At 42.7% G+C, this 23681-nt stretch overlaps 1 protein-coding gene across 10 annotated transcripts in view; it reads right to left on the bottom strand.

The window, feature by feature from the left end:
• Positions 1-15032: 15032 nt before the first annotated feature.
• The window catches only part of HMBOX1 (homeobox containing 1), a 141304-nt gene continuing 132655 nt past the window's right edge, over positions 15033-23681 (bottom strand). For all 10 annotated transcript variants that reach the window (XM_060754672.2, XM_060754662.2, XM_060754668.2 and 7 more), the window contains one exon: positions 15033-15217. In XM_060754672.2, coding sequence (XP_060610655.2) covers positions 15213-15217 — 5 coding nt within the window. In that variant the 3' untranslated portion in view covers positions 15033-15212. The remainder of the gene's footprint in view (positions 15218-23681) is intronic.

Here is a 23681-nt window from a genome sequence, read left to right as displayed (position 1 = left end):
CAGGTATTTTGGCCTACAACTCCCTGGAATCCCAGCCAATTTGCCAGCTGTTTTCTGGAAGTTGAGGGCCAAAACATCTGGGGACCCACAGGTTGAGAACCATGGCCATAAGAGTTTGGGGAATTTCTACATGGTTCTGCTAACACAGTGGTTCCCAACCTTTGGGCCTCCAGGTGTTTTGGACTTCAGCTCCCACGGTTTCTACCAGCTGGGATTTCTGGGGGTTGAAATCCAAAACACTTGGAGGCCCAAAGGTTGGGAACCACTGTGCTAACACAATGCATGATGTATTATTGAAGGCTTTCATGGCAGGAATCACTGGGTTGTTGTAAGTTTTTCGGGCTGTATGGCCATGTTCTAGAAGCATTCTCTTCTGATGTTTCACCTGCATCTATGGCAGGCATCCTCAGAGGTTGTCACAACCTCTAAGGATGTCTGCCATAAGTGCAGGTGAAACGTCAGGAGAGAATGCTTCTGGAACATAGCCATACAGCCCATAAAACTTAAACAACCCAACAATGAATGGTGTTTGTAGGATTGGCACAAGACCAAAGTTTAAGAAATTGGGGGAAGGCTTGGAGGGCCAAATGCGGACCATAGACTGCATTATTTTTACCTGCTTCTGTCTTAAGACAAAGAAGAACTAGAACAATCAGTTCTATTGCTGAGCTTGGTGTCCTTATGACAATCTACTCCCTATAAAAATCATAAACATATGTTATTATCAACCACGATCTGTCATTCAATACTTTGCAGAGGTCATAGGTCTCATCAAAAATGGGGTAATTGAAATAGGGAATTGGGGGGGAAAACGGGGGGGAAACAAAGGTGAAGAGGAGCCGAGAGAGAGGCTGCAGCTTTTTCCCAAACTGTGTCATACATATAGAAGACAAAGACAGGCATAATGGATGTTAACAAAAATAAGTAGCAAAAGAAATTTGGATTAAAAAAAAGTCTCTCACACATCATCCTATACTACATCCTCCTTCTGCTTAGCAGAAAATTGTACGTACACAAAAATACAAATACACAATTTTGTAGAACAGTCTGATTCTTTTAATATATTTATATATATTTATATTTATATGAGTGGCAGGTTAGTTTATTATATGGAGCTTTTTGCACTTTTGGCTCATATGCAACAAGGCTTATAAATTCAGCTTTAGCTTTTCATTCAGGTTTTTTTTTTTTACATTTTTTTCTCTCTCTATTTTTTTTTCTCTCTCTTCCTTATATAGCTTTTTTTTAAAACAACCGTTTTATTTAATTTTTCTTCTGTTTCACATTTAAAGCAGCATCCAATCTGCAAGAGGAGTTGGTGTGGCAACAGCAAAGGGACCCGGAGGGGGAATGGGGTCGGATGGGAAGGAGACGAACATACATTCCAGTGTTTGTGTGTGTGTGTGTTACATGTGGAAAATTAGGCGGTAAAAAGAAGAGGATTGCGATTGCAGGACAGTGAGACACACAGGTTTACCTCTTGAGGTAGGCTGAACACAGTATGGCAGACAAAAAGACCAGGCACAGGGGGTATATTGCCACCACAGTCGCGGGAGAGAGGCGGGGGGAAACACCTTGAAAACCAAACACACAGGAGACCGGGGACTCACACAATCTCTCCCTCTCTGGTTATAGTAAAACGCCATTTTTGCTACATTGAGTTATGGGTCGTTGTGTCCGTATGCGGAAAGAGGAACATCTCCCTGCTGCCATCTCCCTTCACGCAGGTCATGCTCCCGTTCCGTTTCCAAGTGGAAAAGCTCCTAACACAATGCTCACTGCTCCTCCCCACAGTATTGCTCTCCTACTGCTGAAATACATGGACGCTGTCCGAAATGAAAACCAGGGCTTTCTAACACACTGCCAGCTCATTTGGATGCAGGTATCCAGCCAAGGTGCTGTTGATGTTCACTGACTTTAGGGCAAGATGAGACTCTCATCACTGTCATATATATACTCATGTATAAGTCCACCTCATGGGTACGTTCAGGGCAGGTTTTGGGCCCAAAATTGCAGATTTTGATATGACCAATGGATAAGTTGAGAGTTATTCTATGGAGAGGATGCACCAACGCCAACTCAGGAGCTGTTTAGCCTGAAGAAGACAAGGCTGAGAGGAGATATGATAGCCATGTATAAATATGTGAGAGGAAGTCATAAGGAGGAGGGAGCAAGCTTGTTTTCTGCTTCCCTGGAGACTAGGACACAATGGAACAATGGCTTCAAACTACAAGAGAGGAGGTTCCATCTGAACATGAGGAAGAACTAAGAACTTGTGGGTTTTTTCAGGCTATATGGCCATGTTCCAGAGGCACTTCTCCTGACGTTTTGCCTGCATCTATGGCAAGCATCCTCAGAAGTGAGGAAGAACTTCCTGACTGTGAGAGCCGTTCAGCAATGGAACTCTCTGCCCCGGAGTGTGGTGGAGGCTCCTTCTTTGGAGGCTTTTAAACAGAGGCTGGATGGCCATCTGTCAGGGGTGATTTGAATGCAATATTCCTGCTTCTTGGCAGGGGTTGAACTGGATGGCCCATGAGGTCTCTTCCAACTCTTTGATTCTATGATTCTAGCTGGTTATCACTACCAGCATTTCCCCACCTAGGCATTAAAAAAAGGACCAGAATTGGCACCATGGTGGAGAGAGTAGAAGGAACTGGTGCTTCCTTTGGATTATCCTAGAATGGACTGAGATGTCTCCTTTTGCTGCTCTGCTCAGAGAACAGGATGGATCCTCTTTTTGGAGGAGGAAGGATTGACCCAATCTTTGCATTGACCCATGAATAAGTCAGCCCATGTTTTGGAGGTTGATTTTTTGATGACAATTTCTGGACTTATACATTAGTATATAGCAGGCATGGGCAAACTTTGGCCCTCTAGGTGTTTTGGACTTCCAATTCCGATTGTTCCTAACAGCCGGTAGTCCAAAACACCTGGAGGACCAAAGTTTGCCCACGCTTCATATATAGCAGTGGTTCTCAGCCTGGGGTTTCCAGATGTTTTTGGCCTACAACTCCCAGAAATCCTAACAGCTGGTAAACTGGCTGGGATTTCTGGGAGTTGTAGGCCAAAAACATCTGGGGACCCCAGGTTGAGAACCACTGATATATAGGGTACATCCTTTTTTTTTCCTGCTGAGCCCAAATAAATAAAGCAACGCAATAAATAATCTTCACATTAACTCATGAATAAGTCAGCCCATGTTTTGGGGTTAATTTTTGGGAGTTAATTTACATGAGTATATAGGAGGCATGAGTATATAGCAGGTATGGGCAAACCTTGGCCCTCCGGGTGTTTTGGACTTCAATTCCCATTATTCCTGACATCCAAAACACCTGGAGGGCCAAGGTTTGCCCATGCTTGGTATATAGGGCACATCATTTTTTCCTGCTGACTTTGAAAAGACAGCTGAGTCCAACATCCACACTGACCTTCTTGCCTAGCACCCAACTGAGAATCAAGAGGAAAGAAAGCATGGCATTGTCGCATACTGTCTTAAAGTTACCGCCATTCTCTGCCTGCCCTGCAAAATCTCCGTTGGGCCCTTCAAAGGGGGAACCATTGCAATTCCAGAGTGTTTGGACAATGCTCACTCACAGCTCACTCACATTGGTGCCAGTACCCTAAGGAGGAGACCAAAAGAGATTGCTAGTTGACTCATATGATGTCGATTCCAATGGTGCCCACACGCTTCTAATTTGAAGAAACCCTTGTCCTTATTATGTCAGGATGTTCAGTAAGAGCCTATTTACACAACCCAATTATAGTGTTATCGTTCCACTTTAACTGCCATGGCTGCCTCCTCTGCAATCCTTGGGTTTCCGCTTTTAGGGAGGGATTTTCAACTTCTCCGCCAGATAGCAGGCTTCAATGTGGGCAGGGGAAATTGAACTCACATTTTTGGAAGCCTGCTTATGTGATCCAGACATTGCAGAAAATGCTAGTCAATTTGAAGAAAAGATTTCTTAGGGGATATGTAAATGCACAAATAAGGGATTGAGGGACTCAGTTAGAATCAATTTATCAAGTCAATGGTTTTTATGGAAGTTCTGCCTTACCATTCAGCAGTAGATGTAATGGCTCTATTCTAGTTGGGTTTATCAACTGTATTTGTGGGATTGCAGTGAGGAACTCTATCTAATCTTCCAATATTGGAAGGCCGCACAATCCATTTCCCTATTTAGAGCAAAGCATCACCCATCTAGAATCAGGCTCCTCATGATGACTGGCCAGGGCAGAAGGGGCAGGATCACAATGGTTGCCTATCATACCTGGAGCACAACTGTTATGGTGGGGGCTGTTAACCTATATCAGATGCCACAATCATATCGGGAGGAGATATAAGGCAACAGTTGTAGGAGCTGCCACTTTCATGAAACAAAACATAGGAAATGTCACAGTAGAGCAGACAGCAGTAAAAGCATATGGTCAAGATCTGAATCTTGAGAGACACCTCCTAACAGAGCTTCATAATAGCAATTGGGTTTGAAGGACTGCCTTGCTCTACATTGGAGGCCATGTACAAGTGATACATATGTTCTACAAAAGCTTGGGAAAGATCATCTCACCCAGACACCACCAAAATCACAGATTGAAATTATCTCTCTAGCAATGCCTGAAGAGCCTTAGAAGAGGTTCCTCAGAAACAGAATTCAAGGAAAAAAGAGAGAGGGAGGCAATGGAGGAAGCAATCATGGCTTCTATCCAGCTTTTATCAGCAGTAGATTCACATTCCGGGTTCCCTGCTCCAAATTCTGCAAAAGGAAGGCATGCAGAGGTGAGAGAGCCTTCTGTTTCATTTTTATCTCAAGGGGGTAAAACACAAGCTCAGTCGGTGCCTCCCCTTCACCATCAAAATTGGGTTACTCATAATAGGCACTTTTTAAAGAAATGGAAACTACAAGTGGAGGGGGGCACAAGAGATGTTCAGAGCATTCAGAAGACTCGCCAAAGTCCATAGAGACAATTGGTAATGGAAACCAAAGATTCCTGAAGATCTCATTGTTGAAAACTGGTTGAAAACTGGTTACGTCTGATCTAGAAATGAGGGACGCTTTCCTTATCTCAGTACTATACCTTCTCTGTCAAAAACATGACAAAGTGAGATAAAAAACTCTTGGGGATATGAATCTTACTAGTTTTGGAGAATCTCTTGGAATATGGCAGGAATATTTCTCCATATTTCCTGAATCATAGAATGGAAATCCAAAGATCAAGGTGGAGTTCCAGAAAAACAATGCAGCATTATTATGAAAACAAATATTTCAAGATTGCGTGGGAATATTATAAGTCATTGGAGAAATGGTCCAATGACTTATAACACAGGGGCAACAGAGAAACCTCTCTGCTAGAATACCATCTATTATTATTCAGAACCCCAAGCCAACCAGTTGACTCAAACATTCTGGCCATAAGCTTGGCATCTGCCCAAATTAACATCCAAATGGACATCCAAATACAATTCTAACAGAAGATCAACTCAAGACATAAAAGAAAAAATATCCTGAATAAAATATTATATAAATGTTTTGGCACTATGGTCTCTTTCTAGATCAGTGGTTTTCAACCTGTGGTCTCCAGGTGTTTTGGCCTACAACTCCCACAAATCCCAGCCAATTTTCCAGTTGTTAGGATTTCTGGGAGTTGAAGGCCAAAATATCTGGGGACCCACAGGTTGAGAACCACGGCTCTAGATGACTTTTTTCCAACTGTAACAAACTTTATGGGCTATCATTGCGTCTAGGCAAATCCACAAGTCAATATTGTTATATGGGATTTCCATTTTGCCAGGTAATAAACACCAGCAGTTGCCATCATGACCTACTTGTTCGCTTCGTAGAGATATCTCTATCTGGCCACAGTAGAAAACAAGACAATGGACTAGATTTCCCCTTCTTCCAGTAAACAACCATCAGGTCTACATTGGTTCCAATGTTGTTGTTTTTTCCCTCTCTCTCCCAAACTCCAAAGCAAAGCCACGATTTTATTGAACTTTTATCCTGCCAAGTCCTAAATGGGACATTAGTGAACAGGTTGGATGGCAAAGACAGTGAGAAGAGAGGAAGGGAAGGAAGAGGACAACAGAAAATCCATATGCAGCAAATTAAAAATAAGACACAATAAGGGAAAAGAATTAACATCTTTCAAGATGGTCACCAGTGCTACTAAAACCTGAGTAAATATTCTAACATGGAAGGGGGGTGGTTAAAAGTGAAAAAAGGAACCTCAAGAATCAGAAGTTTTGCCAGCTGATGGGTTTTGGGAGGTCATTCGGCTACAGCTACAGAAGAAACAAGACACTGAGTTTGTTCTTAAGGGGGAAAAACAACCAAGATCAGAGATTGGAGAAGCTTACTTGTTTAGACTACAGTTCTCCAAGTTCCTCATTGTAGTGTGGCTGGAGCCCCTGGTGGCGCAGTGAGTTTAACCCCTGTGCCCGCAGGACTGAAGGCCGACAGGTCGCGGGTTCGAATCCGGGGAGAGGCAGATGAGCTCCCTCTATCAGCTCCAGCTCCTCATGCGGGGACATGAGAGAAGCCTCCCATAAGGATGATAAAACATTAAAAAAATCATCTGGGCATCCCCTGGGCAACGTCCTTGCAGACGGCCAATTCTCTCACACCAGAAGCAACTTGCAGTTTCTCAGGTCGCTCCTGACACGACAAAAAATAAATAAATCTTAGTGTGGCATGTGGGTAGCTCCTGTGTTGATGCTAGTTCTTGTACAAAATCTATCATCTACAAATACTTGGAATTTCCTCTTGCAGAAAGACTCAATCCAAGATCTTATTGAGATTGCACCAGACTTTTCTTTCTTTTCTTTAGGGGGTGGGGAGATAAAACTCACTGATAGAGCAACTGCTCTGCCCATCAAGATTTCCAAATTCAATAACAGGTTCAGAAGGACTAGAAAAGATTTTGCCTGAATCTCTGAAGAGTCAGGTGATATAGAAGCTATTGGGCTAAATAGACGATAATCTAAATCAATGCAAAGATTGCACTCCAAAGCCATATATAAACACTGGCCACCCTGAAGCCACCAATGCAGTAGCAGGTTCATTAGCAAGCCCATCATATGCAACAACACCGCATGAAACAATAGACCTGATTCTTAAGAGTGCTGGAAGAAATTAGACAGAGGCTGTGACATGGGTTTTATCAAAGCAAAACCTACCCAGGTAAGTTGGACATCATAGAATCATAGAATCCTAGAGTTGGAAGAGACCTCATGGGCCATCCAGTCCAACCCCATTCTGCCAAGAAGCAGGAATATTGCATTCAAATCACCCCTGACAGATGGCCATCCAGCCTCTGTTTAAAAGCTTCCAAAGAAGGAGCCTCCACCAATAATGGGCAAACCCACATAAAGTGACAATTATTGCCTAGAGGTCTTTCCAGCCCCATCACTGAAAAGAAAATAGTACAGAGTGCAAATGGACCTAAATATAGCCCTTTTCTAAATATATGACCATAGAAGTTACTCCTGGTAGAAAATCCCACATTTCTTAATCACCTCCAAGCAAGCTTGGCTTTCCCTAACACAACACAACCAAACAAGGCAAGACTGAACAGAAAATAAAGTGGCATTTGCTCATAAAAGGAGTCCACGTGTGCATATTAATATGGATCCTTTTGGAAGGCATTGAATAGCATTCTTCGTTTACTCTAGGAAGACTATATGACAGTGTTATCCTATGTTACAATCTTAAAGATGATCACAAAGCGAGAGTCAGAAATATGGAGAGGAGTTTAGAATACAGTATGACCCCCCTTATCTACAGAATCGATGTGCGAGTGGTGTTACTTACCCATTATTTCACTTATTCAATTATTCACATGGAGCCTCCTGTAAAATCTATATCCAATTCTCATTACTTCCATGTTGACCCCATTGAAAAGAATACAATTTGCTATTGTCCATGGTTTCAGATGTCCACACAAAGTCTGTGAAGTTATCCCCTGTGGATACAGGGGTCATACTGCAGTTCCAAAGTCAAGACTATGGAAGAGAAAACCTGCACATCTTGGATGACCTACAATTAAGAGCTACTTCAGTTGTACAACAGCGATATCATACTGACTTTACTGAAGTGGAAGATATGGAAAACTTGGTGGCCAATTCACAAACTCTACAAGTGCTTTAGTAATTGCAAAACAGCTTTGCACACAATAGGGGTGACACTTTGCTAATGGAGATGATTTTCTATTGTCCTTTGTCCCTAATCCCCATGAGGCCAAATGCGAGGTGGTAGCTCTGCTGCATTGAGATCTCTCTTGACCATCCTAACTGACAACAACAGTAACATCTCAGACAAAATGTGGGCCTGTGACGCTAGCATCCTAACTTTTGTCGAAGGCTTTCATGGCTGGAATCACTGGGTTGTTGTAGGTTTTTCAGGCTATATGGCCATGTTCTAGAAGCATCCTCTCCTGACGTTTCACCTGCATCTTTGGCAAGCATCCTCAGAGGTTGTGAGGTCCTCACAATCTCACAACTTCTGAGGATGCTTGCCATAGATGCAGGTGAAACATCAGGGAGAATGCTTCTAGAACATAGCCATATAGCCCCAAAAATCTACAACAACCCATCCTAACTTTTCTTCTCCTGTATGATTTTTAACACTTTTGTCTATGAAAAAACCAATGAAGCTTCAAAAGCTTTCATTATATATTTTGTGAATTTTATTGGTTGGCCAATAAAGGTATCACTTTTGTGGAATTTGGATTTTCCTGTATAGCCAACATGGTTATACCTGAAGACACAAAAATGTAGCACAAGCAATGTTGCTGCTAGATGGCATCTGGTCACCTTTGACTTATGGTGGACCTAGGACTGAAAGACCTCCAAGACACACTTGCTGAGGAGCTGCAAGTACAAATCCATAGCATCCTTGACTGATTATATCCACCTCTAACATGGCCCTTGCCTTTTCCTATTGCCTTTCACCTCCCCAAGTGTTACCATCTAAAGATCAAATAGTCTGAGAAGATCCACAACTTTTTCATGGGTTGGTGAGGAGCTACCATTACTTTCCAAAAAGTTCAATAATTTTCACAATGGTTTTAACATGGGTGGTAGTCATGAGATGATGATGATCAATTACTTTCCATTTCTACCATGATGTGAGCATGAGCAGCATGGGAAGGTAGGGGTCCAATATTTTGTACAGAAAAAGCAAACATTAAAAGTGATGGCAGGAGACTTCAGCCTGCAAATGTTATTTGAGAAGATGGAGAAGCCATTAATTTTAATGTCAAACCAACAGAGGAGCTTGACTGCGGAACATAAAATAAGCATCTCTTTGCAATAGAATAAAAAAAAATTCCCTCTTTTTTAAATTAACTAACTCACTAAGAGCAAACTCAACCGCACTGCACGTCTGTGGCTTGATTCAGTGAAAATTAAAAGAATATTTTAAAGTGGTGGCACAGAGTGCTCGGTGCAAATAGTTAAATCAGGAAATATTGCTGTTCATGTTTCCATTATTTCTCCTGAAGAGAGAAAAGTGTCTTCCATTCAAGGGCAGCCCATGTTCCTGGGGTTGGGGAGGTTATCCTAAAATAATATACTTGAATCACAAGCTGTCAAAGCCTTCAGTTCACCTTTTCCCTGCAAGTTTCTTGAGGAGGTCTCAAGTCCAATTGAGGGCTGTGAACTGGGGCTTTTCAACACCCACTTTAGGGAATCAAGATATGCTCCCCCATCTTTTCTTCATTCAAAGAACAGAAAACTAATGCATTCACACCCACAACATAATAAGACTTGCCTACATGCCTAAAATTTGTCCATATCTTAATGTCACTCATCTATAGTGGGTGACATTCATTCAACAACTGCCTTTGACGTATTGAAATGTGCTTGTTCTTGGATCAAGGAGGACGCGCAAGCTTTGTTCTCGTCTACCCTCAAATAATTTATACTCTCCAATTGAGTCTAAAAATTGATTCTGAGCTTCTATCAGAACAGGATAGAATATGAGGTAGAACTTGGGAAAAACCAGATGTCCAAGTTAGCACAAATGGAAGTACAGGTTGAGTATCCTTTATCCAAAACGCTTGAGACAAGATGAATTTCTTATTTTAGATCCCGCTCTCCACCAGATTTCAGAACACCAGCATATATATAATGGAGATGGGATCAAAATCTAAACATGAAATTCAATGGCTTTTCATATACATCTTATAGATCTGGCCAGGAGATAATTTTGTACACAATTAAAAAATAAAAAATTTGTGTACAAAGTGAAGTGAACCATCAAAAAGGAAAATCACTATCTCAGCCACTCACATGGACAATTTCAGAGTATTTTGGATTTCTGAATTTCAGATAAGGGTCACTCAGCCTGGACTTTGAGCTAAGGCAAAGTTATTAACTCCATCCCAATCAGACAACTTTTCATTCAAGTTTGAGCAGGAATGAAACAAAGTCACTCACCCAGGATGGATTCCAATGGGCAACCTCCTACTGAGAGCTTGCATGTCAGTTGAAAAATGATTTTGCTTCAGATTCTACTCTGAACTGCAACATATAACTGTTCTCACCTTTCTAAGATAAAGACTATACAGCTTTTGGGATGCAGCAATAGCAGGAGGGGAAGGAGTAACTTCCATGTAATCTACTGAAGATGCCTGTTAAACTTTTAGTGTTGCTACTTCATGATAATATGTAAAGAAATTTCTGGAGAGAGTTTTTCTCACATTTGAGCTGTGCCCTTGGAAACCCAGAACCTACATCAAAAGAGAACTACTGTTGTCATTGTGTGATTTCAAGTCATTTCTGATTCATGGTGACCTCAAGACAAAGCTGTCACTGGGTTTTCTTGACGAGATTTCTTCAAAATGGGGGGTCAGGTCGTCTTTGCTTTCCTGGGATCCCGCTGAAATGATAGGATTTGCTCAGGGTCACCCAGTGAGGTTCTACGGGCAAGTGGGGATTCACCCAGCATTCTTCACCATATGTTATGCTGCCAAAGATGGATGAGAGTTGTAGGTCAACAACATCAGGAGGGCCATGCAGTTGCCTTCCCAGGCTTCATTGGAACTAGCAATTGGGTTTAGCATACTGCTACACAAGCTGGATAAAACCACAAACTCACACAACTCCACAGCTCTTTTACAAATTGGAAAACAGCAAACAATCTTAAGGCAAAGAAGGAGCAACTCTGCACGGCAACATGTGAGAAGATATAATACTGCAAGTGGACAACTTATGTGCGCATATATAACTTTAAAAGTTGGCCACCAGTGTATTATTGGAACCAGTGCAAAGGAAAAAACAAAAGCCAAAGGAACAACAGAAGGCTAATGATGACAAAAATGTCCTCACAAGTCATCTCAGAGTGTGACTGTTGTACAAATGATGAGGTAAAATTCCACTGGGCCAGCTACAGATTTGCCAGGTCATCATCCTACAAAAATGCACAACAAATCCCCCACTTTTTTATTCCTTGGCGAAGAGAAAAAGAGAAAAGATGTTGATGATCATCATGACAAGATATTCCATCCGCAACTAAAAAACTAAGCTCACTCATCCCTGAGTCTAAAGCTAAAACTATTCCTGGATTTCCTCCAAGCAGACAGACATAGCAGAAGACAACTGTTTACTAAGTTAGTTTTAACATACAAGACAAGACGGGGCCAAGAAAATTCAGTATGTTAACCAAATGGGATGCCACCAGACAAAGAGCTGAAATGGTGAAGCTCTCATGATTTGACCTGCTTGTCTGAATACACAAAGGTGCAAATAATACCTCCTCAAAAAATTTTCTGAGGAATCTTTTGGGGACAAAGACAACATCATGAATCCAGAAGATCCCAACTGCAGTTAAAAGGACAAAAAAGCCAATGTTAGCAGATACCTAGCTATGGCCCATTGCTCGTTGCCTAATCAGAGAACCTAGTATCAGTCAGGAGAAAGATAAACAATCTGATTCAACAAAGGCCCATTGGTAGCCTCCAAAACATGGAGTCAACAGTTAGTGAACTGTGCAACCTTAGCTTTGTGTCTCTACCCAACTGATAAGATCCCAACATCATGTTCTCCAAAAGAAGAGACTTCCATGACTTACGCAACCACACAGATTCACTTATTTTTAGCATGTACTCGGGTGGTGCCTAACATGATCTAGCCAGGCTCAAGAACAATTGCACCCCAAGCTGTGTCCACACTACTCTGGAACTGGGTCATTCCCACCTCCCATCGCTTTCTCCATTTTTCCTGCCTCCTCAGAGCAGTCAAGACGGATGGAGGGAAATGAGAAGACCAGTATTTCGGAACATGTGGAGCTACCCACAATACGGAACTAGCACACAGAACAGGCAAAACCAACTCTGAGATGCTCTGCTCCTTGATTTCACCTCTAGCCCATTTCAACATAGTAAGAATCCCAATCCTTTGAGTCCCTTTATCTTTATTTTTTCTCAGAGCTTGGAAATGTTCCTTTTTGAGCTACATTTCTTTTCAGAATCCCTATTATCATTTCTGGCTAGAGGGTTCTAGAGGTTTTACACCCCAACCTAAAGGAACATTTTCAAGCTCCAATTTTAATATTCAACATAAAAATAATGAGTAAGGGCATAGTAAACAAAGAAACCAAGACACAAACAATTGTGGCATTCATATGCGTGAGTGTGTGTGACTCAGCTCCTTACTGGTTTCGTGGAGGCAGTTTGGATGTCCCCTTTGTGCATCATGTGCAACTGAAAGGTGCCTATGCTGCCCAAAACAGGGGTGCTGAACGACAACATTTGGAATGCAATGAACCTCTTCTGTGTCATATTTCACTGATGTTAGTATCCAAGGGCTGACGAACATAACGAGGAGCAAGCTCCCACACAGAGGAAGTATGAACTATGAGGAACACCTGTAGTGCCAATGTGACACACTTGCATGAGGGCTCATTCATTTAGTGGAATATATACAGTGGAAGGTCCCAGGAGGATGCTGTATGCCCAAGGCCTTTCCATCAGAGATTGTTCCCAATAGTACGTGCCAAGGATATAACATGGGATGACTCTGTCATGTGAGTTTACAGTATTTTATTTGGACTTATCCAATTATTATTTTTTGTAAAAAAAACCCAAAAAAATTATGAAATACAAATATATAGATTTTTTCATTTAAAAGGGCGGGGTAAGGTAACCAAAGTGCTACATTATATGATTAAGATCAACACAAAAAATATAAGTGATTCACTTATGCTATTTAGAAATAGATTTGCTTCACATAACATTAGGGATGTACTGCTGTATTTTTTAAACGTTTCAGTCCAACTGGTAGGGTGGGGCCAACAATAACAACAACACAAAAGAAAGGAAAAGGTAACCAGCCTTCCATTGTGGGAACAAATGAACACTGAGGTAACGTCCAATCTCCTTCTTAAATATGGCTTCCAGTGATTATTTACAACCTGCCCAGCCTGGTGCTACTTTCTGGAATCTGAACAATATGGAAAATAGAGACAGACAGAATAGACATCCCATGTTCTCATGAGAAAGAACAACCCATGGATGGACTAGCTATACAGAAAAGACACAGCTGTTGTTGCACGCTCTGATGGGCCTACCAGAACTCATGAGGATTGGTGTGCTGAGAAAACACATGTTTCCAAGAAGTGGGGCAGTGGGGAGATGATGGGAGATGGTGACTGGACTTTCCTTCAGAACATGATGGTCCTTAAATGGAGGAAGAGGGACATAAAAGGGAACAAGGGCTTCCAGCAGAGTCTTCCCAACTTCTAATCATTGAGATTGAAGGGCAAGTGGAGTTGCACTTCATGTTGGATCTACCCACCCCAAAGGAAATGAGGATGTGAGACATCCCTCCTAACATCTATAGGAGGCCTCTCCACCAACATCTGAATGAGGCACTAGATATACCTAAGATGAGTATCTGGTAGATGTCCTTGGGATGGCTGAAAGTGCAAACCTATGCATGCTTGCCTGGGAATAGGCCTTACTGAACTTTTTAGGGCTTATTTATGGATAGACATTACACGTGAACACGCCAAACACAGCTTAATATGGAAGCACCCCTTCCCCACCCGCTACCTCAGTGGTGGCCCAACAAAAGGTCCTACCTGGAACTCTTTCAAAGGTACAGTGAGCACTATCCATGGAAAATGGGAACTTTGGGTTTACACAGGAGACTTACTTGTTCAAACATAGAAAACAGTTTGCAATGAAAACAGAAAGGCTCTGAGCAGTGAGCACCAACCAAATTGAGTTGGGAGGCACTTTCCCCTTGTTCCCAACCATCTGGGGCCCCATCTACACTGCCATATAATCTAACATAATCATATTATCTGCTTTGAACTGGATTGTATGAGTCTACACTGCCATATAATCCAGTTCAAAGCAGATAATCTGGGTTTTATGTGGCAGTGTAGAAGGGGCCTGGGACATTCTGAACACAGCACCACAAGCAAAGAAAGACATAAATAACCGTGAGTCATGGACAAGAAAAGCATAGCTTATTGTTGACTGTCGACCCGATGCTGAAACAGCTAACAGCTCAACCATTTGCCCATGTTCAGCCAAGCACTCCCAATATGGCAGCCATTGCTCTTGGAACCACATAACCCCAGTTGGTCTTTCTTTCAAGTCTTGGAAAAGGGGGAGAAGAGAAAATCGAAGGTGGCGGTGGTGGTGGCATCGGCGGTATTCTGTACACACATTTAGCCTAAGGCTAAGGGAATTGAGGGCTCCCTCACATACCCGGAAGCACGGTCATGGAATGCTATAAGACAGAGCAGCAAAGGTTTTCAACTAGCCAGGAGAAGGGAAGGAGCAGGCGGACACCAGGAGAGGGAGGTCAGTCAGTTTGGTTACGTATTGGACTGGGAGTTAAGTTAATACTGGGAGTTTATACGCAGACTCAAGAGGGCACAATGCCATCTCCACAGGACGAGACCCTAAACGGCTAACTTGACGTACAAGAGACTGCAAAGTTATACTGTTAAGAAGAACACATATTTAGGGACCAGGAAAAAAGGCTGCTAAGGTGCTACGTCTAAAACTAAGTTACTTTTTTTCCGTTTTGTTTTTTTTTTCCGGTTCGGAGCCCTCCCCCTCCGTCGCTTCATCAGTCGTCGTCTAGGGCCTCTGTTTTGATCTCGCCGGTTCCTTGCCGGGCCAATGCCAGGATGGTGTGGTTGACCGCTGCCATCTCCACGGCTAGTGAGATAGGGTCTTGGTGGTCGCTGTGGCTAGTACTGTCATCCTGCATCCGTTGCAGAGAAAGGAAGGAAGGAACGAAGGGGGGAAGAGGGAGAAGGGGGAGGAAAAACCCCATTAGCAAGGCTAAACCTCAGTTCCTTCTGACATTTAATTACAAAATAAGAAATCAGTGTTGCACAACAGTCCGAAGGTCCGCAAACAAGCTTTTCATTCAACAGGCAGGGTGAGGGAAGGGTTCTTATTTCAAAAAGGTAACACTGCATGCGTAAGGCTTTGGATAAGAGGGGAGAGGAGAAGGGATCCATGAAGTCACCAAAACCACCTTCTCGAACCATGAAAGCAAGAGGCTTCGAGGGAATAGAAGGCAAGCTGATCAAATTTGCAGGTAACACCAAATTGGGAAGGTATAATAGCTAATGTCCCAGAGCACAGGTTCCGGATCCAAACTGGTCTTAACAGATCAGAGAGCGGATTGTACAAAACTAACAAAACGAATTTCAACAGTGGGAAATGTATGATACTTAGGTTATAAAATGAAGTGCATTGATAAAGGCTGTGTGACACCTGGATTGAAAACAGTCTATGTGAAAGGGATCTAGGACCTCATAGCCTCTAAGGATGCCTGCCATAGATGTAGGCAAAATGTCAAGAAAGAATGCTTCTAGAACAGTGGTTCTCAACCTGGGGTCCCCGATGTTTTTGGCCTTCAGCTCCCAGAATCCCTAAAAGTTGGTAAACTGGCTGGGATGTCTGGGAGTTGTAGTCCAAAAACATCTGGGGACCCCAGGTTGAGAACTACTGTTCTAGAACATGGACATATAGCCCAAAAAACCTACAACAACCCAGGATCTAGGAGTCTTACAAGATCACAAGCTGAACACGAATCAACAGTGTGATGCAGCAGCTACAAAAGCCAGTGTAATTCTAAGTTGCATCCACAGGAGTAGAGTGTTTAGATGGAGGGAAATCACACTTCCACTCTATTCTGCATTGGTCAGAACAGACTTGTTTCTTGAACTTGAACAATCACTCGTCAAATGCCAGTTTCCAGAGCCAAGTTTTCACCTGTTTTCTAAAAGTCAGGAGAAAAGGGGCAGTTCTAATCTCCAGTGGGAGGGAGTTCCGAGCCGAGGGGCCACCACCGAGAAGGCCCTGTCCCTCGTCCCCACCAGGCGCGCTTGCGAGGCTGGTGGGACCGAGAGCAGGGCCCCTCCAGACGATCTTAACAATCTTGATGGTTCATAGGGGAGAATCCATTCGGACAGGTAAACTGGGCCGGAGTCGTTTAGGGATTATTATTGTTTAGTTTGGAGAAGAGAAGGTGGAGAGGAGACATGAGAGCCACATTAAAATATTTAGAAGGATGTCACATTGAGGAGGAAGAAAGCTTGTTTTCTGCTGCTGTAGAGGTTAGGACATGAAGCAATGGATTCAATAAACATTAAGAATGGTAAGAGGTGTTCAACAGGAGAATGTTGCTCGAGAATCTATTTTGGTCATCTTCTCTGGAGACTTTTAAGCAGAGGCGGGATGGCCATCTGTGGAATCATAGAATCCTAGAGTTGGAAGAGGCCTGGTGAGCCATCCCATCCAACCCCATTCTGCCAAGAAGCAGGAAAATTGCATTCAAAGCACCCCCGACAGATGGCCACCCCTCCTGTTTAAAAGCCTCCAAAGAAGGAGCCTCCACCACACTCCGGGGCAGAGAGTTCCACTGCTGAACAGCCCTCACCATCAGGAAGTTCTTCATCATGTTCAGGTGGGATCTTCTTTCCTGTAGTTTGAAGCCATTGTTCCATGCCCTAGTCTCCAGGACAGAAAAAACAAGCTTGCTCCCTCTTCTCTATGAATTCTGCTCACCTCTTGATACATGGCCCTTATCATGTCTCTTATAAGCCTTCTCTTCTGCAGGCTAAACATGCCCAGCTCTTTAACCGTCCTCATAGGGCTTGTTCTCCAGACCCTTGATGATTTCAGTTGCCCTCCTCTGGACACATTCCAACTTAAAGTCAACATCTCCCTTCAATTGCAGTGCCCAGAATTGGACACAGTGTGATTCCAGGTGTGGTCTGACTAAGGCAGAATAGAGGGGGAGCATGACTTCCCTGGATCTAGATACTATACTCCTATTTATGCAGGCCAAAATCCCATTGGCTTTTTTTGCTGCCACATGACATTGTTGGCTTATGTTTAACTTGAGTGCTTTGAATTCGTATTCCTGCCAAACCGAAGGGGGGTTGGACTGGATGGCCCTTGGGATCTCTTCCAACTCTGTGACTCTATGAAGTGGAACCTCCTCCCTGTTACAAGATCAGTAGAACATTTTGGAGCAAAACTATCCACTTTTAGAATTTTGGTTTGCTTGTTCCCTGAACCCCAAATCCGAATTCTGCAAGTAGAAAACTGTAATTCTGCAAGCAGACAATGCAAAACAATTTTAATGAATTTATTTAGCAAGGTAATAGATGGACAGATGTATATGTAATGGGACTGTATTTTAAGAATTGGCTTCCAGCATTGACAACTAGGTCCTAGAACTTGGCTTTTTCCTTGGCAAGATCACACCTGGAATATTGTGTCCAATTCTGGGCACCATAATTCAAGAGAGATATTGACAAGCTGGAATGTGTCCAGAGGAGGGTGACTAAAATGATCAAGGGCCTGGAGAACAAGCCCTATGAGGAGCGCCTTAAGGAGCTGGGCATGTTTAGCCTGAAGAAGAGAAGGCTGAGAGGAGATATGATAGCCATGTATAAATATGTGAGAGGAAGCCACAGGGAGGAGGGAGCAAGCTTGTTTTCTGCTTCCTTGGAGACTAGGACGCGGAACAATGGCTTCAAACTACAAGAGAGGATATTCCATCTGAACATTAGGAAGAACTTCATGACTGTGAGAGCCGTTCAGCAGTGGAACTCACTGCCCTGGAGTGTGGTGGAGGCTCCTTCTTTAGAAGCTTTTAAACAGAGGCTGGATGGCCATCTGTCAGGGGTGATTTGAATGCAATATTCCTGCTTCTTGGCAGGTGGTTGGACTGGATGGCCCATGAGGTCTCTTCCACCTGTTTGATTCTATCATTCTATGATTCTTTCAGGCTCACAATTTTCAGTTTAAAACAGGTGAAGGGAGACCTATCTGGCATTAATTTGGCCTTTTTATCTCAGCTAAAAGCAGGAAATAGCAAACATGCAATCTACAGAAGTTGATTGAAAGTGGAGACTCTTTATTCCTTCAGATTGTACAAAGGGTTATTATTTCCACTGCAGAAGACAAATAGAGACTTTGTAGTGGAAATCTTTCTCTCTCTTTGCCTGAATTAATGTGCCTCTTGCTTTCTCTCTATGGACACATTTTCCTGTTTTTTGGGGTGAGTTATTTTATATGGTTGGGTATTTTTCAATTTGTTTCTAACTCTTCAAAGCCTAAAATACACAGTGGGAAACAATATTTACAAACGAAGCAAAGCAAACAGAAAAATCTAAATAAGGTCCTTATATTTCAAATGCTTCCCAAGAAAAAATAAACTGATAAAGGAATCAAAGAATTGCAGAGCTGAAAGGGACCACAAGCGTGATTTTATCCATCCGCTCGTCATGTGACTAAAGCATTTTTGAAAGAAGCCCATCCAGCCTCTGTTTAAAAACCTTCAGAGATGGAGAGCCCATCTCATTGAAAATCTTTCTCATTGTCCAACAACCCTTGCTGTTAAAGTTCTTCCTAATGTTCAGGTGGAATCTCCTTTCTTGTGATCTGAATACAGGTGAGATGGCCTAGTCCTGTATTTAACACCAGGCACACTAGGGTTATCTCTCTAATTCACAAATCCATGTTTAAAGAGAATTATCTTTTTTGCCTTACTGTTTGAGATCACAATCACTTCTAATGGGTGCAAAGATTTTTGCAGAGTGGTAAATATGAATCCAAATGCATTGGCATAACACTGTACTTTTGTAATGGAAGTCTGAGTTTCAAGTCCTCACTGATGGTCACTATGGATTATCTACACCAGGCATCCTCAAACTGCGGCCCTCCAGCTGCTTGGGCCTCCAACTCCCAGAAGTCCTAACGGGTTTGTTCAATTGTCAGGAATTCTGGGAGTTGAAGGCCCAAACAGTGGGAGTGTTATAAACCCAAAGAGGTTCCTGTTCTTTTTGCAGAGTGTTCAAGGAATAATAAGGTAGTTTAGATCAATGAGACACTTTGGAGACCAAATTTGGTTTTGACACTATTCATGTAACATTTATTGAAATACAATAATCACAGAATCATATCAGAATCACATCAAGGAGTGCTCTCATGCACACACACATTCATTCATACTCACGCACACACAGGCCTCCTCCGGTGAAGATGATCAGTCTTTTCTGAGGAAGTGTGGACGCTCCGTTGCTGCAGTTCAGGAAGCGAAGCAAAGTGTGTGCATGAGAGCTCTCCTTGATGTGATTCTGATATGATTCTGTGATGATTGTATTTCAAGAAATGTTACATGAATAGTGTCAAAACCAAATTTGGTCTCCTAAGTGTCTCATTGATCTAAACTACCTTATTATTCCTTGAACACTCTGCAAAAACAACAGGAACGTCTTTGGGTTCATAACAGGAGGGCTGCAATCTGAGGATGCCTGGTCTACACCACAGAATTAATAGAGTTTGATATTACTCAACCTTCTATGAGTTCAATGCTATAGGAGTTGGGAGTTTTACGTGGTCTTCAGCATTCTCTGCCAAAGAGTGTTAGTGTCTCACTGAACTACAACTCCCACAATTCCATTGAGTCATGGGCAGTAGAAGATTAACTCTACAGATGTGTCCTTTGTTGCCTTGGGCAAGTCATTTACTCCCACCCTACTTTATTCCCACAGAGTTTGTAATGAGAGAGCAAAAACCCCAAAATTTCTTCAGTGCCATGATTATCCTTTGGAGGGAGATGAAGATGCAAACAGACATGCTGACTGAGAACAATGAGTGTTGTAAAGGACACTAGTTATATAAAGGGCCCTATTTTACTATGTCATTGTATATAATGGGACTAGAGCATCCATTGAGCCCCCAATGGCCCAGTGGGTTAAAGTGCTGAGCTGCTGAACTTGCTGACCAAAAATTCCAGGTTCAAATCTGGGGAGCGGCGTGAGCTTCCACTGTGAGCCCTAGCTTCTGCCAACCTAGCAGTTCAAAAATATGCAAATGTGAGTAGATCAATAGGTACTGCTCCGGCGGGAAGGTAACGGTGCTCCATACAGTCATGCTGGCCACATGACCTTGGAGGTGTCTACGGACAACGCCAGCTCTTCAGCTTAGAAATGGAGATGCGCACCACCCCCAGAGTCAGACACGACTATATTTAATGTCAGGGGGAAAACCTTTACCTTTACCTAGAGCATATCCATGGAACCAGTGGATGTCAAGGGCCCACTAGACACAAAATGTTTTGAAAGACCTCTATGCTTAGTTCTGAATAATGAGACTATAAAGAGCTGCTTCAAAAAACCATACCCGGTTTAACAACAATTATCTATTGGAGAGGGCATTTAGAACAGGAGCTGCCACTGATTGTTTTTAAAAGTAGCTTTTCTGAGCTCTGATCAGAACCTGCATGTAATTGGACATTAACATTAACATTAAATTGACTGTAGTGAGATCTAACACCAGTGGCATTTGTAAAGAGCACGTGAAGGCAACCTGCTGTTTGGAAATGAGGAATAGTTGGGTAGATGAACAGCAGCCATAGGCAACTGGGCTGAATGATATATTTGTGAGCTGCCTCAAAGAACCATCCAGCCCTCTTAAGACAGCTTTGATGTTAAAATATAATTAACACAATATATAATTAACACAAAGAAAATCTGCTGAACCCAGGCACAAAATAGTAAGTAATAAAAGCAGCAATTTTAAATTTTGTTTTACACAATTTACAATCAGCCTTCTACATTTGTTGAGTTTAGGGGCACAGGACTCCAATGGAAGTAGAAAACCTCAAATAAAGAAATTTCTATTACTGGGTTGTTGGTTTTTCGGGCGGTGTGGCCATGTTCTAGAAGCATTCTCTCCTGACGTTTCGCCTGCATCTATGGCAAGCATCCTCAAAGGTTGTGAGGCTTCTAGAACATGGCCATACAGCCCGAAAACCTACAACAACCCAGTGATTCCAGCCATGAAAGCCTTTGACAATACATTACATTTCTATTATTTTTAATTTATTTCTCTGAGAATCTCTAGGTCTTCCAGCACAAGCCTACGGTCGACATCTTCTGGAAGTAGACCTACTGAATTATACTGGTGGACCTAGAGATTCCTAGAGAGATGCACATCTAAATTGTAGAATAAATGTATGAGGGTTATCTGGAAAGTAAGGTTACAAGGCACGTAGCTCTCGTGGGGGAATTTTTTGGGGGGAAGTTGGTATCTCTGCCATGTAGTGGGAAGCCAGTGGAAGTGAACGAGCAGTGCCAGTCGGCAGTAGCTCATCGACTGTCGTTGCGGTGAACTTTACAGATGAGAGTCCTCATTCTGTTTCCCTCAAAGTGTGAAATTCACGTTGTAATACACAACTTTAATGCTAAGGGTATGAATGCTACTGCATCGCAATCGTCTATGGACAGGATGTAATGTCAAGACAGTATGTGACAAAACTTCACAGAGCCGTCCAAAACAAAAGTTGTGGGATGTTGACGGCGGGAGTCTGTCTCCTTCATGAAAATGCACATCCGCACACCGCTCATGCAACACAAGGGTTGTTGACTTCATTTGGTTGTGTTCAGGGCCGTAGCCAGAAAAAAATTTCGGGGAGGGTTGACAATTTCGGGGTGGGGGGTTGAAAATTTCGGGGGGGGGGGGGGGTTTGAAATTTTTGGGGAGGGTTGAAAATTTCAGGGGGGGGGGGGGTTGAAACCTGCCTCCTAGCTCACGCTGAAGCAAAGAGCACAGCAGGGGGCAGAGCAACCTTCAATAGCCTGCAGCTCCACCCCTGTCAACCACCTCCACCAAGTCTGGCCTCCTTAATGAGAGCATTCAACACCACCAACCCCCCCCCCCCCCACTCAACTTGGTTGCTTCGCTACATCGGCTATTGCTGCAAGTAATGACAGTGTGAATAAATTGTCAATATTTGCTTGAGATAGTGCTTACAGTTCTGGAGGGACTCTTAATTTTTTGCATCTCATAGACTTAGCATGGGGATTTGGTTAACCAGTTAAAATTCATGAGTAATCCAGGTTTTTTTAAAAAAAATCTGAAACATTTCAGGGGGGGTTTGAACCCCTAAAACCACCCCCTCGCTACAGGCCTGGTTGTGTTGTTTTAAGCCAGTGGTTCTCAACCTGGGGCCCCCAGATGTTTTTGGCCTTCAACTCCCAGATATCCTAACAGCTGGTAAACTGACTTGGATTTCTGGGAGTTATAGGCCAAAAACATCTGGAGACCCCAGGTTGAGAACCACTGTTTTAAGTCATCCCTCTCACAACCCCAATCTCGCAACCAGTGACTATCATCTGTTCAATAAATTGAGGAAACTTCTAGAAAGAAAACATTTTACCTATGCTACAATCTATATAAGTTTTATTAAAATATATTCATTCTTTGTATTTAAAATAATACCTTACTTTCCAGATAATCCTCATAGTTTGATGACACATTTAACTGCTTTGTCTCAATGCTATGTAATCATGGAAGTTGGGGGAGAAGGGGAAAGACCTCATAAAACCTATAACCCCCGTGATTTTATAGCACTGAGCCCTAGTAGTTAAAGTAGTCTCAAACTATATGCATTCTACAATATAGATGCATCCTACATCTACTCCCTCAAATCTGGTGAAGTAGACTTAAGTCTACAAAAGGCTTATGCTACCAACTTTGTTCTCTCAGTTAATCCCTAAGTCTCTTTGCATACAATACAATACTCTTTGTGTGCTAATTTGACAAGGCATGGACCTTTGGGAGAGGGAATGTTATTGTCTTTTTTAGACAAATTGAAATAAAGGATGGTTCTATATGTAGGTTCTATACTCTATATGATGATTCTCTACTCTACAAAGGCACCAGATCCTATCTGATCTTGGAAGCTAAGCAAAGTCAGACCTGGTTAATACCTGGAGAGGAAACCACCAACAAATCCCAGGTGCTGTAGGCTGTATTTCAGAGGAAGGAACGGCCCAAATCACTTCTAAGTATTCATTGCCTGAGAAAACCCTATGGAATTCATAGGCCCGCTGTTAAGTCAATAGGCGAATTGAATTGATACATGATTATGTATGCAATGTGCAGTATATATGTTATAAGGCAAGGATCTCTTGGGAGGAGGTGAGAGAATGGGATGTTGGAAGTGAAAGGTGACTGCCTGAGCTGGAGAGATGTTTAAAAAGCTAGTGGGTATGACAGCTACAAAGTCAGAGAAAGAGTGGCATCCATCAATGGCCACTCTGGGGCCAGAATAAAGAAGGGGAGCCAGGAGGACATTGCCATCTTGTTCCCTGTGACATCAGCGCCCCTCCCCTAGCAATAATGTAATATTATAT

The sequence above is a fragment of the Anolis sagrei genome, chromosome 1 (genome assembly GCF_037176765.1).
Source record: "Anolis sagrei isolate rAnoSag1 chromosome 1, rAnoSag1.mat, whole genome shotgun sequence".
NCBI lineage: Eukaryota > Metazoa > Chordata > Lepidosauria > Squamata > Dactyloidae > Anolis > Anolis sagrei.
Note: the sequence above shows the minus strand (reverse complement) of the source record. Positions and strands in the feature narration are given on the sequence as shown.